Here is a 12,780-nt window from a genome sequence, read left to right as displayed (position 1 = left end):
TCCGCGATTCCTTTTCCGCCAGAGTCAATCCCAAAGTGGCTCTTTGCACTCAGTCACGGGTGCGAATCGTAGCTCTTTTATTCTCAATAAGGCAGAGCGGGGCTTGTGCGTTGCAAAGCGCTTTACTTCGAACCTGATCCTGCAGGGAGGCAACAAAATCTGGGCTGGCCCAACGGTGGGAGATGTGATTGCCGCTGCCCAGGGATCTTCCTGCAAGAGGGATCTCTATTTCGACTCCTCTGCAAGATAAGATGAGCAAAGGAGGCTCAGTTCCACAGCAGGATTTGTTTTTCAGGGGAGTCGGGGGGGGGGCCTTCAGCAATGGCTGTGGGGCAGTGTGTGTGTATGTCCTATGCCATACATAGCCAGGCTAGAAGGCAAAGCAGGTCACAAACAGTTGTACAACACCCCAAAAGTGTGTTGGCTGATTCCTGTCTGCCGCAGCAGCGAAGTGTGTTTGCTGAGGTTGCCTCGACCCAAAGTGGCTCCCTAGATTGGACCACCCCTTGTTCCTGGAAGCTGCCTTGTGGGCCCGCTGGGTGGGGAGGGGGGTTGAAAAGGGCAGCAGATACACAAAAAGGGGTCTGCAATCCCCTGTGGTCCTGGGAGGGCATCCTGAGGGGGGGGGCACAACATGCACTGGATCTCCCGCTTGGAGGGAGAAATGGATCGATCAATTGTCCTCCAAGAGACATTGTAAGCTTCTAAGTGGCTGCAGGGAGAGGCCCACCAACAGGGGTTGGAGATGACACTCTAGGTGTAAAAAACCCCAAACCCAGGAAAGTACAGAGGAGCTTTCTGAGGGTAAAGGCTGCTCAGCGGTGGAAGGTGGCGGACATTGGAGGTTTCTCAACAGAGGTCGGATGGCCATCTGTCAGGGATTTCTGCATTGCCGAAGGGTTGGGCTAGATCAGGGGTCAGCAAACTTTTTCAGCAGGGGGCAGTTCACTGACCCTCAGACCTTGTGGGGGGCCAGACTATATTTTTTTTTTGGGGGGGGAGAATGAATTCCTATGCCCCACTAATAACCCAGATATGCATTTTAAATAAAAGCACACATTCTACTCATGTAAAAACACCAGTCAGGCCCCACAAATAAACCAGAGATGCATTTTAAATAAAAGGGCACATTCTACTCATGTAAAAACATGCTGATTCCCGGGCTGTCCGTGGGCCGGATTTAGAAGGCGGTTGGGCCGGATCCGGCCCCCTGGCCTTAGTTTGCCTACTCATGGGCTAGATGACCCTTGGCCATCTCTTCTGTGATTCTATTCCTATTCTATTCCTTCAGTCCCCTCCTCCCCTCAGGGTTGCAGCAGCAGCAGGAGGAGACCAGAGGCTCTGCCCCTGCTCATGCACCCTCCCTGGACCAGGGGAGAGGGGTCAGGGTGGATTCTGCCTGAAATAAGGCGGAGTAGCAAGAGCGTCAGGCGAAGTCTGGAAGAGAACAGCATTCAAATCTTCACCCCACTTGACCATGAAGCTCACTGGTTGACCTTGGGCCAGTCCCTGCCTCTCAGCCTAGCCTACCTCGCAGGGCTGTTGTGGGCATTAAATGAGGGGGAGATCCACGTACGCCGCCTTGAGCACCAGATATCAACAGAATGCAATCGGTGAATAAAATAAATACATACCTCCTTTCCGCAGGATCCGGGGGCTCCTTCGGAGGGCCTGCAAAGAAGCCCCACGTCGACACTTTTTCTGGAAGGAGGAGAGGAGGCGGTGGTGAGGGTCTCTCCCCCTGCAGGCTTAGACCCCCTATTCCCCTTAACGGGAGATTTATACAGGCAGATACATGACCCAGACTGGCCAAACTTCTGTAGGAACTCTCCCCCCCTGCTGTCAAGGAAGAGCCAGCAGGTGGCGCCATTGCTCACCCTGGGGACAAGGAAGCACAGCCCCCCCCCCACAAAAGTCGAAACTTTCAGGCCAGGGGTGGCAAGCCTCTTGGGGCCCCCTCTGGACGCTGCTGGGCTCCAACTCCCATTCAGGGTCGAGAGTTTGAGCTCCACGCTGGGCACTGCAGAGGGTTGGACTAGATGGCCCTCCAGGTCCCTTCCAATTCTATGAGTCTTTCAGGTGGGGAGGGCCGGTGGCCTTTTGCAAGCCTGAGAAGGAGCAACAAAAGGGGAGACCTTCTGGAGCAAGGTCTCTTTCTCTGGGGGTGCCCCTCTTGGGAACCTGGGGGTGGGATTCAGGAGGAGAGCTACCCCCCCACTTGCAATCTGCAAATGCCCCCCATTTCCACCCAGCCAAAGCCTTCCTCTTCCCTGCCCGCTCCTCACCTCGTGCTTCTGCAGGGTGGGCCTGGGCAGGAGGATGTTGCACTGGGAGCAGGTGGCCAGTTGGTCATAGGCTGTGGCGGCCTCTTCCTCGTCCCCCAGGGCCTGGGGCAGAGTGGAGGTGAAGGCCGGCCGGCTGGAGGACTTCTTGGGCCGAGAGGGCTTCATTGAGGGTCTCCCCAGGGAAGACAGCTCCTTCTCCTTTATCTTGGGCCGGACGTCCTTCTCGGCCGCAGGGCTCGGGGTGGGGGGCGGAGTGGCTGGGGTCAGGGGGCTTGAGGCGGACGGAGGGGAGGTGGGCTCTGTGGATGATCGGGTGCTGAGGGCCCCCAGGAGCTGAGAGAGGGGGCTGCACTCGTTCTGCAGAGGAGAAAAAGGGAGGCTGGAGCTGGGCAGAGTCAGGGCAAGGGAGGGGCTGACTCAGCCGCACAACCCCCCTCCCCAAATGAAGAAGCTGGCTGGAGTCCCACACATGGGGGCAAAAGGCTTGGGGTGGGTCGGGGTGCCCTCTTTGCTGTGCAGACAGCCTCCCCACAGCCCAAGCTGGGTGACTTTCAGGTGGGAAGGAGCCAAGTTACCCCCCCCCAACTTTACCCTAGTAAGGAGGGGTATCTTTAGTCATGGGGAGGGGGTCACAACCCAGAAGGCAAAATGGGCTGGGGAATATCAGGCTGAATGTGGCCCTCCTGAGCTCTTTAACCGGCCCCTGGGAGTCTCTGCAGACCCTGTGCCCTCAAAGCCTTGGGGTGGCAGGAATGGCCCCTTGCACTGTGATGTTGGTGTGGCTCATTTGTGTGGTGTACAAGCCACTGACACCCCCCCTCCGCCCCCGGATTACATACTACTAGACAAAGCTTCCTATCCATTGCTCCACCCACTTGCATTTGGCCATGCCCACTTTTGCCTCTGGCCCCACCCACCAATGTGTCCCATTGACCTCCCCATCCCTGGGCTCAAGGGTTTGGCTGGTGAGATTCCAGTGACTTGACAGGTGTCACAAATTGCCACCCTGCTGCAGTCCCTTCACTCGGCCACCTGTCCTGGAGAGCCAGCTGGCAACTGCCATTTGCCGGTGGGAGGGTGGAATCTGTGCCTCGTCTCATGGGCCCCAGTCAAAGCCCCCTATGGTGGTGAGATGGAGCTAGGAAGCTTACCAGGTGCTGGAGGTACTTCTCGTCGGGGAACCAGCTGTTGCACTGCTGGCACAGATTGGCCTTGGGCCCTGTGGCAGGGAGAGAAAGGGTTACTGGCGGCAGGCGGACCAAGTCAGTGTCCTAGATTGGTTGGGTGTAGAGGAATGGTGGGAAGTGTGATGGCCTGGGACTTGGACTCAGAACCAGAGGAGACTCAGTCTGCACTGGATCCTTTGCCTCAGGCATCATCTGAACCAAGTCTGGGGCCTGACCCTGAAGAGTTCTAGTCTGCACAGGTTCCTCTGCAAAAACACCAGCTGGGCTGAGTCCGGGGCCTGAGCCTGCCCTGGCTCCAGATGCGGGGATTACCTCGTTGCCTTCAGCTGGGCCATCGCTTACAGCTGCTCCACTACCAGTTGGGTCAGGGGAGGCTGAGGGAGCCCCTGGGCCTAGTAACCCACCGACGTCTCCCGAGCTGCAGAGACTAAGGTCTGAGAGAAGGAGAGACCTGGGTACTCGCAGGAGGAGTGCCCGCCTTTGGGCGAAGCAGGGAGGTGAGTCGCCGGGGGATCAGGACCGGCCGCTACCCTAACAAAGATAAAAGGCTGTCAGACCCTGCCCCAGGTTGCAGGAGCAACATTGCTGTATGCTAGATCCTGCCTGAGATCCTGTACCTGTCCTTGCCTTGTGACCTGCCTTGGCCCTGTCGGACTGACCCCTAGCGGAACCTTTGGATTCTGGACTGGTCCTGGACTGTGTTTCACAGGAGGAACCAGTTGGGGAACCCCCAAGGGAAGAAGGCTCAGAGCTCACAGAGGGGTGGTGGGACCAGAGAGAGAAGATTGGGAAGAGGAGGTGTCGGAAGCTGAAGAGATAACAGGGCTTAGTGAGCAGAGAGAAGTCCAGAATCAGAGGCAGAAGCTGAAGCAGGAGAGGAGGGAGGCCAAGAGGCAGAGAAGAGTCCAGCTGGTGAAGAGTCACAGGTGTCTCCCCCTCCTGCTGTGACAAAGCTCCCCCGGTCTCACAGAACCAAGAGAGGCATAAAAAGGACAGAGGAGAGGTTGGCTGCATGCAGGCACAGTCTCAGTTCTCCCCAGGGTCAGCAGCTATACCACCCTTTGCTGGGACGAAGGAGATGAGGGAGGAGGCAGTGATGGCCACCAACCTGGTTGGCTTTGAAACAGAATTAAACAAATGCATGGAGGAGAAGCCTATGGATGGCTACTAGCCATGGTGGCTATGCTCTGCCTCCCTGGTCCATGGCAGCGATGCATCTGAGTAATACCAGTTGCTGGAAGCCACAGGATGAGAAAGGGCTCTTGTGCTTGGATCCTGCTTGCGGGTGCCCCCCAGAGGGCATCTGCTTGGCCCCTGTGAGAAGAGGATGCTGGACTGGATGGGCTATGGGCCTGATCCACCCTAGGCTCTTCTCACATCCTTATCTGGAGGGCAGTGTGTTGGCCTTCCCTAGGGGTTAATGTGGGGCATGTTCAGAGCCCCCAGAATGGGAGATGGCTTAGGAGACATTGACACCATGCAAGATTGGAGGAGTCAAGGAAAAGTACAGGCAGGGCAAGAGCCTGTCATAGACACCAAAGAAGTGTTGGTGTATGTATTGCAATTGTGCATCTTACAGAGAATAAACCACATTACAGTGAATGCAATTAAGGTCCAGCTCCCGAGTCGCTGCCTTGAGTCTTGTGACTCTCATTAACCGCCTCCTTAAAAAGGGAAAAAACACTTGCATGACTACAGAGGTGTAGAGTCAGGTCTGAGAGGAGAAAGTGAAGTGTGTGGGAGGCAGAGCAGATAAGTGTGAACTGAAGCCTTTTATCAAGGACAGGTAGCAGGAGGATTAACTGCTGGGGGAGCCAGCTGGGGGAATGGAAGAGGCGGGAGAATTTTCTGCCAGGAGATTAAAAGGACAGGCAAGCAACTTTGGACTCCATTAACAACCAAACTGTTTTTCTTGCACTTAAAGGAGTGCACCCTCTTGTGAGGGACTTTGTATTGAGGCCTTGTATTAGACAGCTTGCCTGTTTGCTCATCTAAACGCTACCTTTGAAGTAAAAACTCATCGCCCTCTGTCTCTGTGAGATGGGGTCACTTCAACATTGGGGTCCGTGGGGGGAAACCACTGTGCTGCAGAGGAGCCCTGCGGTATCAGACCCGTGGCCCACCAAGAGCATCATCCTGTTCTCTCACTGGCCAACCATTGCCCATTATGGGAAACTGAGCTCAGCAGCGACCCTCTGCCCTTCTGTGGGTTCCAGCGACTGGTATCCATTGCTGCCTCCAACTGTGGAAGCAGAGCGTTGCCCTTGTGGCTAGTAAGCCCTCAAGAGCCCTTTCTTCCTCTGAGAACTTGTCTAGTCCTCTTTTAAAGCCACCCATGTTGGTGGCCATCACTGCCTCCTGAGGCAGGGAGTTCCACAGTTGAACGACACACTGCTTTCTTTTCTCTGTACCGAGTCCACAGAGTTTCACCACTCACCACATTAAAAAAAGGACTTGGGCAAACTCACCAGGGCCAGTGAGCACCTTGTTTTCCCGGCAGGTGCGGCTGTGGTCTTCCAGGGCTTTGTACATGATGTACTTGCCGCAATCCCAGCACGGGGTGGTCCGGCTGCCGCAGGCCTTGAGGTGGCTCTGCAGCTGGCGGAAGGGCACCTCCAGCTCGCAGAAGTGGCACTGGGCCAGGCGCTCGGGGCAGTCTTCAGCCTGCAGGGGGAGGAGAGACAGGGGTCCGTCTTGGGGAAAGGGGGCTGGAGGGATGCTCTAGGTGGTCACATGGTTCTCCCCCCCCGCTCATTTAATCCCCACAACCACCCTGTGAGGTAGGCTAGGCTGAGAGGGAGTGACCGGCTCATGGAGCTTCACATGGCCGAGTGGGGATTGGTACCCTCTAAGGTGCTAGACCTCATTTAATCCCCACAGCAGCCCTGCGAGGGAGTGACTGGCTCCCCAAGGCCACACACCCAGTGAGCCTTCATGGCCAAGTTGGGGGGGGAAGGTTTTGAACCCTGGTCTCTCCCAGGTCCTAGCCCCACTACACCACACTGTCTGAATGAGCAGACACAACCTTGGGAGCACAACTTCCACCATGCCAGCTCTTCAGGGAGCCAGTGTTGGTTGCTCCCTGTCAGGCACCCCCAGAGACCACCCCAGCCCCAAACTCTTTGTCTCTGTCAGGGTGAAAAGCAGCCACATCCAGGGATCTGGGGTGGGCGAGGAGGGGAGGGGGTGTTGCTGTTCAGGCCCCTCTAACCAAACTGAGCCCGAGGGCTGCTGTTATCCCAGGGTCAGAATGGAAGCAGGCTCCTGACTCTCTCAGCCAGGGGTAGGCAACCTAAGACCCAGGGGCCAGATGTGGCCCAATCGCCTTCTAAATCAGCCCGCAGATGGTCCGGGAATCAGCATGTTTTTACATGAGTAGAATGTGTGCTTTTATTAAAAATGCATCTCTGGGTTATTTGTGGGACATAGGAATTCGTTCATATTTTCCCCAAAAATATAGTCCAGCCCCCCACAAGGTCTGAGGGACAGTGGACTGGCCCAGGGCTGAAAAAGGTTGCTGACCCCTGCTCTCAGCAAACACCCCAGTTGGCCCCTTCCTTACCTCATGGTGCTCCAGTAAGAATTGCTGCATTGCCTGGTGGCAGCGCTTGCATCTGACCTGGAAGTGGGAAGAGGAGGAGGGGGAGATGAGGAAGGGCATTGGCAGTGCCACAAGAAGACCCCAAGGCAGCAGGAGGGAAACCACCCCCCACCCCAAGGAACAGAGGAAGGTGCCTGATCAGCCCCTCTTCTGGGGCACTGATTATCCCACGTGGTGATGATACAGCAGCAGCGGAGGGCCTTTCAGCTTGCAGAAAGATGCTCTACCACAGACCCACAAGAGCCTTCCCCCTCACCCCCAGGGACCAGCTTTGAGAGCCCCTTGTTCTAACCCAAGGTTGGAGGGGCTGCTCTGAGGGGCATTTACAAGGCTCCATAGATGTCACCGCGGTGAGGGCAAGAGGGCGATGGCAGAGAAAGGCAAATATGGAAGCAGAATGTTTGGGTCCAGAGTCTGCAAGGACTTCTGCCTGAGCCTTTCTTAAGGCCACGTCTCCCTCACAGTGGAAAAAGGAGAGAGCATAGGGTTGCCATATTTCATGAAGTAATTGTAAGCTTTTTGAGCTGGTTCCACTGCCTTTTCCATCGCGTTGCCGTACATCCGGGATTTCCCTGACAAAATCCCCCCCCCCCGATACCATTTTTACACCCAAAACCCCAGGACATGTCATGTGGGTTGGTTTTGACCAGAAATGCTGTTTTTCTTGCTATGTCTCCTTAACCAGGTTATGACAACTTTACGAATCCCGTATCGTAGACAGAACACCCCATATCGGATCAGATCAGAATTAGTTCTGGCTGGTGGGGACGCAATTGCTTTTCCTTAATAAACAGTCTCGAGCAGACTTCTACCCTAACCACAATGCAAAGTCTTGATTTTTCTACCCCACAAGTCAGCTCCCTTCCAGGTACTGAGGCCAAAGGCTGGGGGGCAGAATCTGGCCAGGCCCCTTGGCTTTCACTCTCTGTCTTTGCCAGGTCATAGGGCCTTACAAAAGCACCCAAGGCTGGGGAAGATAGTGTTTGTCCACCACGATTCCTCTGATGTGAACCCTGATCCCCAGCCCACCTCGCAGGCTCCTCTGCCCTGCAACTTGAACTCCTGCTGCCTGGGCAGTTGTGATTCCTGCATTGCTGGGGGTTCGACTAGATAACCCCATGGGGATCCCTTCCAACTCTTCAGTTCTATTATTCTATGGGCCTTCATCCCCCACGCCCTACCTGTTCGTGGGCTGTAGCGAGGTGTTCCGCCATGTCCTTCAGCACCACTGGCTCCTCACACTTGGGGCAGATGGTCAGGAAGCGCAAGCAGTGGGCCTCATGGAGGGAGAAGTTGGCAGCCACCACGTCCCGCTTGCTGGGCGAGAGAAGAGGAGCCCACAGGCCACAAGGGGCAAATCAGCACTGCTGGAAGCCCAGCTCCCACCACCCTTGAACTGTGCCACCTGGTCTTCATAAGAACAACCATATAAGAATTGGTGCCTGAGTTGGGTTTTGTTTTCCTCCTCCCTCCTTGTCCCTTTTTCCTTGTGTACTATGTCTTCTTAGACTGCAAGCCTACAGGGGCAGGGACTGTTTTGTATGTAAGCCACTCTGCTGCAAATGCTCTGTTAAAACCAGGAACGGGTGTGGGTGTGGGTGTGTGATTTTTCCTTAATAGCTCTAAGCAAATAAATAAGCTTGGTCCTTTCGCCAAGGCAAAGGACTCAGTTCTGCCTGGGAAGTCCTCAACAGAACTGTGAGAGGCTGAGACTTCGCCAAGAGGGCCACTGCCCATGGCAGGGACTGACCCTAAACCGAGAAGGAAAGGGAACTCTAAACGTTGCATCTGGCTGTTGCTGTAATTCTATACAAATTAATTTCCATATATTTGTAGCAGAACGAAGGATAGTAACAAATGCCAAACAAAACAAGCAGAAAGGGATACCTACTGTAGAAGAAAACAGACGAGAACAAGTTTCCGTACCAAAACCAAACGTCATGAATTAATATTGGAAGGTTCCAAGCAACACAACTGGAGTTCACCCAACAATTATATTGATCCAATTCCTTTTATGTTAAACGACAGATATTATTTTCTCCACGAGCCACAAAATCCGAGAGGCCCCCTTCATGCAAAACAACCGGGCCCTCTACGTTTCTTCTTAACGCGGGGCGGAGACCCTACTGGATTGCGCCCCAGTCCCATTTATGTAGCCACTGTAGTCCAGCCAGCCTGTTTGCAGGGAGGGAGATTCGACAGACAGACAGATACTGAATGATAGACAGGGCTGCATCCCCTACCAGTTCTTGCAGACGCGTGTCTCCACCTCCATCTCCCGTCTCTGCCCAGCGCCCTCTTTCACTTTCATTTCTGCAAAATCTGTCCTGGGTGGAAACGAAAGTTAGTCGCTGGGTGCAACGTCAACAGCCGGGCCATAGAGAAAGCCGACCGGCCAGCCAGCTGACCAGCCAGCAGCAGCACCCCTGGGTGGTGCTCCTTAGGGCATCCATCTCTCCTGCCCCACGCCGGCGGGGCTCCCCCTTTTCGCCGAGAGCGGAGCCCCGACGGCGCTTCTCGGAGCAGGGCCCGATCCAGGAGAGGCCGGACCGGTGTACCCGAGGCGGCCACCAGAGGGCAGCAGAAGAGCACATGAAGCTTGCTACCCTATACAGCGTGAGACCAGTGGGTCAATCTACGTCGGTATTGCCTACACTGACCGGCAGCGGCTCTCCAAGGTTACAGCCACGGTTCTCTCCCAGCTCTACCTGCAGGTGCCGCTGGAAGGGATTGAACCTGGGACCTTCGGCATGCAAAGCGGCTATTCTGCCACTGAGCTATGACCCTTCCCATAGCTCCTTTTGCCTAACTCATCATGGTCCATGAAAACCTGTCCGTGGGGTGGGGGTCTCAGGCTCACACTCAGAGCCGCTGAGAAGCACCTGGTCTGGGATTGCAGGTCTTCGAAGAAGGGAGCTTCCTCCCCACACCCCATACCTGCTACCTGAGCTGCTTTTAACTAGAGATGCCATTGGGAATTCAGCCAGGGGTTTTCTGCCTGCCAAGCCATCAGGCTCCATTGTGCCACAAAATTTGAAGTTTTAGATTGTAAGCTCCTTGCGGGCAAAGAACCTGTCCAGTGCTGAACTGGAAAGTACCATTCTCACGAAGGGCATCCTCCTTCTCCTCCTCCTCCTCATCACCACCACAATGGAACCATAGAATTGTAGAATCAGAAGGGACCCCAAGGGTCATCTAGGGACGTTTAGGGAAGTTTTTAATGTTTGATGCTTTGTGGGTTAAACCACAAAGCCTAGGACTTGCCGATCAGAAGGTTGGCGGTTCGAATCCCCGCAACGGGGTGAGCTCCCGTGGCTCGGTCCCTGCTCCTGCCAACCTAGCAGTTCGAAAGCACGTCAAGTGCAAGTAGATAAATAGGTACCACTCTGGCGGGAAGGTAAATGGCATTTCTGTGCGCTGCTCTGGTTTGCCAGAAGCGGCTTAGTCATGCTGGCCACATGACCCGGAAGCTGTACGCCGGCTCCCTCGGCCAATAAAGCGAGATAAGTGCTGCAACCCCAGAGTCGGCCACGACTGGACCTAATGGTCAGGGGTCCCTTTACTTTTTACTAATGTTCTGTTGGGAGCCTCCCAGAGTGAATGGGGAAACCCAGCCAGATGGATGGGGGTTAAATAAATTATTATTATTATTATTATTATTAGTAGTAGTAGTAGTAGTAGTAGTATTTAGCCCAACCCCTGCAACACAGGATGAAGGACACGGTTTTCTGCGGATGAGCAATTCATACATATTACGGTAGGGAAGGAGATTACTGTGGGCTTGTGCAGGAGCAGGGGGAGCAAAGGTGAAAGGTGGAAAGATGTCAGGTTGAAACCCCTGTGGGGGATACTGTACCTTTAAGAGCAGTATAGAAACAGGGAGGGCTCTGCCTAGGGGCCCTGCTTCTGCCCCCCACAGCTCTGGGGGCTTGGCGGGGCCAAGGGGATTGCCTTCACCACGTCCTGATCTGGAGGGGCCTGTCAGCTCTGGCACTGCTGTGGTGGCCGTGGGCGTCTGTCTCTGGAGGCCGAGAGAAAAACATTGGCTCTGGCCAGTTGGGGTGCCTGGACCATCCCCAGGGGAGCAGAGGGAGCTGTGCAACCCCATCACCCCACCCTCTCCGGGCATGTAACAATGGCTCTTGTTCAGCCAGCCAATTGTGGCGAGGGCTGACCATGCTCCCTGCATCGCCTGGGGCAGCATCCCCACGTGGGGCTTCCTTGTGAGCCTCAGTTCCCGAAAGGGGGCTCAAGTCTGCTTTGGGGTTGGGGAAACTCCACAGCCGCTAATCTCCCATCAGGTGGGACTAAAAACCCAATGGGAGCCTGCTGGATCAGGCATGTAGAACCCATCTAGTCCAGCATCCTGTTCACACGGTAGCCAACCAGATGGTTCAGTGGGAAGCCAGCAAGCAGCCCTCTCCCCTCCTGTGGCTTCCGCAGCGACTGGTATTCAGAAGCCTTGCTGCCCCGACTGAGGAGGCAGAGCACAGCCACAGTAGCTAGTAGCCATCAATAGCCCTCTCCTCCTCAAATTTTCCTAATCCTCTCTTTTTTAAGGCATACAAATTGGTGGCCATCACTGCCTCCTGTGGCAGGGAGTTCCGCAATTTAACTGGGACCCTCAAGGCCCTTTCTAAACAGTTACACAAAAGGCTCCCTTCCCTCCCTGACATCTTGTGTGATTCAAAACCCCTGGGGAGACATCCTGTTCAAGTCCAGGACCAATTCTACAGAATCGTACGGGCGGGAAGAGAGTCCAGCCTTGGGATGAATCGCTGCCGCCACCAAGGCTCTCTCACACCCATGCACAGGGGGATGAGTGGGGGACTTCCAGCTGATTCGGAGGGGGGTGTAGCCAGGCCTGTTCCTCTTTTCCTCCCACCCCACCCACCTGCTTGAGCCACAAACCAAAGATGCTTTTCAACCCACAGGTGATTTAGTGATTTTTTTGAGTTTTTTTGAGCAGGGTCAGTCTGGATGATGCCCTGAGTCCCTTCCCAGGCAGCCCCGTTTAGGGGAGCTTTTAATGTTTAATAGATTATTGTATTTTAATATTCTGTTGGAAGCCGCCCAGAGAGTGGCTGTGGAAACCCAGACAGATGGGCAGGGTATAAATAAATTATTATTATTATTATTATTATTATTATTATTATTATTATTATTGGGTTCCTGCATCTGTGAGGGTTGAAGGTCTGAAAGCAAGCTTGCCCAACCAGTCCCTTTGATTAAATCCATCCATCCTAAAGACACAAACCTCTCCACTGTTCTTCATTCCAAGGAAACCGAACCCTAGGTAAGTCCTGGAATATCTTGCTGCTCAGAGATATTTTTTTTGGGGGGGTAGTAGTGAGTGGGTGGGGACACACACAGAGTGCCAAAGACTGGAGAGGCTTCCTTGGGTTAGCCTTGGCCGCCTCTTCTGCATGAAAAGCCGCGGAAGGAGATCTTGAAGGAACACAGCGGCCTCACAATGCCACTCTGCCGATTCCCCCTCCCTCCCTCTGCGAGTTTCCTTGTGTGAGTTTCTTGGTACAGAACAGAACAAGACAGGCTGTGTTTGGGCATTGTGAGCCTAGGGAGGTCCAGAGAGGACCAGTGGCCTTGGGGGGTGGCTCCTGCTGGGCTGGGCTGGCAACAAGGGGCTCCACTTACCTGCCACAGGGATGGAGCTGTTGCTGCCACGATTGCAGATCTTCCAAACCCA

General features: G+C 54.7%; 1 protein-coding gene across 1 annotated transcript; it reads right to left on the bottom strand.

Annotated features, from left to right (window-relative positions):
* Positions 1-225: 225 nt before the first annotated feature.
* Positions 226-11,162, bottom strand: XAF1 (XIAP associated factor 1). The gene is made up of 9 exons (XM_053367798.1): positions 10,930-11,162; positions 9,317-9,400; positions 8,255-8,390; positions 7,035-7,091; positions 5,941-6,136; positions 3,437-3,504; positions 2,286-2,642; positions 1,635-1,701; positions 226-239 (listed from the first exon to the last, which is right to left on the bottom strand). The coding sequence occupies exons 2-9, from the start codon at positions 9,382-9,384 to the stop codon at positions 226-228; spliced, it is 963 nt and encodes a 320-aa protein (XP_053223773.1). The 5' UTR covers positions 9,385-9,400; positions 10,930-11,162.
* Between the last annotated feature and the right edge of the window lie 1,618 nt (positions 11,163-12,780).

The sequence above is a fragment of the Podarcis raffonei genome, chromosome 15, assembly GCF_027172205.1.
Source record: "Podarcis raffonei isolate rPodRaf1 chromosome 15, rPodRaf1.pri, whole genome shotgun sequence".
NCBI classification, from domain to species: Eukaryota; Metazoa; Chordata; class Lepidosauria; order Squamata; family Lacertidae; genus Podarcis; species Podarcis raffonei.
The sequence above is the reverse complement of the archived record's forward strand: the minus strand, read 5'-3'. Positions and strand labels throughout refer to the sequence as shown.